The following is a 4,816-nucleotide window of genomic DNA, read 5'->3' as shown; positions in this document are numbered from 1 at the left end:
GCCCAAGGGCTTCTGGTCTGAAGAACACAAGTGTATCTGAACACACTGAGCCCCTCCCATCCTGGTGAGACCAGGTTTGCACAGCAAACTCCTGTGCACTTCCTTCAGGCAACATTCTCTTGCACAGCCCTGGAGCCGAGGGTCCAGAGGTCACCCAGAGAAGCCATCCCCATCACGTGGGGTCTCAGGCGTGTCTGATATTCTCACAGAATACTCATCTGACACCGGCAACGCCAGGCCCAGTGCCACGTGTGGCAACATGGTGGCTGAAGTCTCCCCAGCACAGCTCTGGCCAGCCACTGCAGAAAGCAAAGCTGCAGCGGGAAATCAGGGGCAGAGCAGACAGGGACCTGAGACAGAAGACACGGGCAGACAGCACGCGGTTTTCACTTTCAGCTCCATTTTGGAATAATTTGTTGGTGTTTGTTGCAAACATACGGCAAGGGGGGCCAACCTGCCCTCGCTCACACGCTCTCTGGCTGCACGTGGAAAACTGCATCGGAATCGGGAAGAGTGCCAAAGTCTGCGGCCTGGTCTCCAGCCTCACCCCACTGCAGCTCCCTCAGCAATCCCAAGCCAGCCCCCGTCACACTTCCGCTCTCTGTGCACACTCACAGAGCATGTGGCCATGTGCACACATTCTCACAGAGCACACGATCACGAAGTTAGGGAGACTTCCTTGTCTTTTAACCCAGTACTTCTGTTTGTTTGTTTGTTTGTTTGCTTGTGGTTTACAGGAATCCTCACTGGGGCATGTGGCATTAAAATTTTAATCTTCCAAACACTTTAGTCACAATACAGTTTCTAACAGAAAACGAGGCACCAGAAACCACCATGGGCACCCTTTATTTTAACTTTCAGCACGAACAGTTGTAACAGTAAACAGCTCACCATAACAAGACTCGCTGCCCACTAGCAAGCTCAGTACTTGGTCCCAAACCACTGGTTTATTTTCGCCACGCTGAGGTAGAGGACCAGGCTGATGAGGAAGTACTCCTCCGTCTCTTCAATCCACACCAGCTCCGCATGCACGCCTCCCTCTGGGTCCATGTAGCTGACATAGTAAGTGTGCCCCAGGAAGGTGGGGCCGTCCAAGGGGCAGGCAGCAGATGCCACACGCACGGGAGAGCTCACGCACCACAAGGGCTTCCTGTGCTCATCCAACAGGGTCACGTCCAGTATGGAGCAGCTCTGAAACAAGACGCACAAGGTCAGGGCGGAACGCTCTCCATGGGACTGCGACCCTCCAAACAGGCTGCCCAGCTGCGTGTGGCACACAACTCCAGAATCCTGTCAGGCACACCATGGGACCTACTCTTCATCCAAACACCATCAGTCAGAGCTGAAGGCGCTTCCTCACAGCCGTTCTCATCCTGTGTTTGTCTGAGAAGCTGTCAGGGCACGCAGAAGTCAGTGCTGCAGCCTGGCTGGAGGTGACAGGCCTCGCACAAATGAGAGGCCTGTGTCAGTGCTTCAGGAAGGTGGAGCCACCCCCAGACAACAGCTTTTCCATGCCCTAGCACACAGCTGCCAGAAACCCTTACAGACCCGTGCCCTGGAGTCTTGCACTCCCAGCTCTTCCACCATTGCTCGTGTCGGTTTTCTCTGATGTTCTTTGGCCTCCTGTTTATACTGCTCACCATCCACATCTGTGTCCTCTCAGTGTCCCTCTCTTTCAAGTCATTCCCAGTTCCTGAGGGACCCCAACCACCCAAGGATCCTACTGAACCCCATGACACTGACTCTCAACCCTAGGCTACCTGACCCCTGCAATCTGTTCCTCAACCTCATCTCAGTTATTCACTCTGTTCCACCTCCTGGAAATGCTGCACTTCCACAGTCAACACTGTGGGCCCTGCCATCTAACTTGTGTCTTCACCTTCCTGCTTACTTAGCTACTCCGACCCCCAGCCCACCAGACAACACTCAGCAGAACTTTGTCACCGCAAGCCATCATGACTAGCGCACCCTGGATGACACGGCACAACATGTAAGGTACAACGCACGACACGCCTTGTGTGTCGGGGGGGATGCCCAGCAGGCAGTGGAGTCACACATGAACTGTCCCCAGACAGCAGGCTCAGACCTGCTCTGCGCTGTGCGGCACCCTCCCCGTCCCTAAACTGCCATACCTGACCCTCCCGCACAACTCTCTGTGCCCTACTCACAGGGCTGCCCACAGATCATGAACTCTTCCCAGAAAAATGCGAGGAGCATTTCCCTCTCTCCAATGGCAAACACACAGTATGGCCCACCATCCCCTCACCTACGTATTTGTGTCAGTGTGCTTTCATTAGGTGGGTTTTCGTATGGCCAGCCCACCAACAAGGAGGCAGCGTCTGACACAAAGGAGTGCTGCTCCTTTTCCAGCAGCTTGTCATTTTCAGATAGGTTCAAGTGACTCTCAGGGAGGAGGGGTCAGATAAAGAGGAGAGGAGCAAAAGGGAGGTGAAAGGAGAGAAGGGGAAGGAAGGAAGAGCAGAGGGAAAGGGAGGAGAGGCCAATGGACAGAGAAACAAGGCCCCAGAGCCTCTGTGTCCCTTGTTCTCCCTTCGCAGGCAGAACTCTCTTTTCTTTGTCTGATGCCTCACCCCTGCTCACGCTTCAGCCCACTGTCACCCAGCCTCTTCCTAGGTTCTCTAAACAGAGTAAGTGATTGTTAGGTCTCTACGGTGGCAGGGTTAACGCTGCTTATCATTCCCTGCTTTCAAATATCACCTTCCCAGGGCTTCCCAAACCACCTACAGCTCCACCAGCCCCACTAGCAGCAGGCCTCACAGCCTGACCTAAAGCACTGCTTTATTATACATAACCTCTCTCTCCCTAGATGGAATTTGTCTACATCCAAAACTCAAATAATAATCAAGGTGTCCATGACTTCCAAAGTGTACATCCAGGCTGAACCGCCTTCAAGTTCAGGAATTAAGTGTGAGTTTTTGCTCAACACCATGGATGAGCCAAAAGTCAAAAGTCGATCGAGTGTGGTTCACACCAGCAGAACGCCTAGACCTGCACCTTGGGCATGGAGCAGCATCACTGAACATGAGCTGTGTTGATGTCTGCTGTCATCCTAGCTCCTGCTGCCCCGCCTGTAGCCCACTAACCCTGCATGGTCTGGACGACATCCAAACCAGTGTCAAGCTCCATGCAGCTCCCCAAGCCTAGGCTACAGATTGGGCCTGTCTGAAAAAAAAAAAAAAAAAAAGTCACATATGACTATTAAAATAGAAATAAAAGACAGAGCCGGGGAACTGTGAACACCACCTTCTAACGTATAAAAGGTCCCTCTGGCTAAAGGCTGGTAAGTGTGTCACCCAAATATGATTCTGTTAACAGAACAAAGCCATGCTTTGTTGCTCTGCTTTCTTTGAAGTGACTTGCGAGCTTGACAGAGGTCTCTGATGGCCTGGGCTTCACGTTTCCAAGAGCAAATACTGGTCCCAAGAGCAAATACTGGCGAATGAGGGAGGGAGCTGAGAGTCGATGGCCTGGAAATGGTACAGCAGGGAGCATCCTGAGCCCGGCCAGTGGAGTTCAGACATCTCTCGGTACATGTTCAACTTGCAGGTCATATCATCACATGGTTTTCTTTTACAAGAAGAGCGGTGGTAGAAATACACTGGACTCATGTGTGCCGTGGCTGCATGGCAGTGTGGCCCACAGGATGGCACTCTATGGTCAATCACTATGCAGTGGTATGGGACCCACACAGGCCGGTGCTCTATGGTCAATCACTGTGCGTCCTGTGCAGTAGGGTGGGCCAGCCAGGTCCTGTGTCAAGTAGCCTTACTACAGTGTTTGGTATAATTCACAGTGACATGCTCTCTAATCTGTCTCTATCCCAATCAGAATCTCTGATTGATGGATTTCTTTAGGCAAACCTTTTCTTATGCCTTCCTTTGCTTTTTCTCCAGGCCTTGTCATTTTAAAAAGCTGAGGCTACAACTCCCAGGCAAAGACATTGTCTTTTATTTCTATTTTAACAGTCACATGGGACAAAGAGAGGGCCTTACTCTATAGCCCAGGTTAGCCTTGTATTGTAATCCTTCGTTTCTCCAGTGTGGAGGTAAAGACATAAACAAGTACATCAAACTAAAGCCCTATTCCACCTTATTCCTTTCTTTTACACAGAACAGAGGCTAAATCCCTGAAAGGCAGTTTCTTAAATTGCATTTTACTGTTCGCTCTGCTTAGGATGGTTGCATTCTTGGAAGGAAATCCCTGAGCTACACAGCACATGCATAGAAATGGTGTCCCTCACTTGGGCACTTTCTCTGGGGACTGAAGGATCACTCCGCCATAACACATGGGTCAGGCTCCATGTATCTGTGGTGTGTGCAGAGCCACTCGCCCTCCAGTTCAGAAGAGACAGCAAACTCCTACCCTCTTGAAAGGTATGACTGGAGAAACTGTCCGGGTTCAGGTCAGCTACCCTACTTCAAGACTCAGAATCCTGCCTTACGCGGAACCACCTACAGACACACTGGCCCGGCCTTCCAGGCAGGTCAAGTTCTGCAACCTCTGTGGAAGTGCTGTGGATGTCCCCAGCCACCTGCTGCTTATGGACTCTTTAGGGTTGGGTCTTCCTTGCATGCAGCTCCAGGGGAGACTTTGTTTTCAGTACCAGAGCTAGGACAAAGCTTTGTCTCTCAGTATGATTACTTTACTTCCAGAGAGAATTGAACACCTGCTTTGATCTTGATCTGAACAGAGAAAAAAGCAACTTTAAAATTACCCTGACTCTTACACTTGTTATATTTATATTCTGCCTTTCTTTCTTTCTTTCTTTCTTTCTTTCTTTCTTTCTTTCTTTCTT

The 4,816-nt window shown here is 50.9% G+C and overlaps 1 protein-coding gene across 2 annotated transcripts in view; it reads right to left on the bottom strand.

Annotated features, from left to right (window-relative positions):
• Positions 1-826: 826 nt before the first annotated feature.
• Fbxo15 (F-box protein 15) overlaps positions 827-4,816 on the bottom strand; it is a 40,989-nt gene continuing 36,999 nt past the window's right edge. For both annotated transcript variants that reach the window (XM_055598757.1, XM_055598758.1), the window contains exon 10: positions 827-1,191. In XM_055598757.1, the coding sequence (XP_055454732.1) occupies positions 922-1,191 (270 nt within the window). In that variant the 3' untranslated portion in view covers positions 827-921. The remainder of the gene's footprint in view (positions 1,192-4,816) is intronic.

Source organism: Psammomys obesus, unplaced genomic scaffold (assembly GCF_907164565.1).
Source record: "Psammomys obesus unplaced genomic scaffold, mPsaObe1.curated_primary_1811, whole genome shotgun sequence".
Taxonomy (NCBI): domain Eukaryota; kingdom Metazoa; phylum Chordata; class Mammalia; order Rodentia; family Muridae; genus Psammomys; species Psammomys obesus.
The sequence above is the reverse complement of the archived record's forward strand: the minus strand, read 5'-3'. Positions and strand labels throughout refer to the sequence as shown.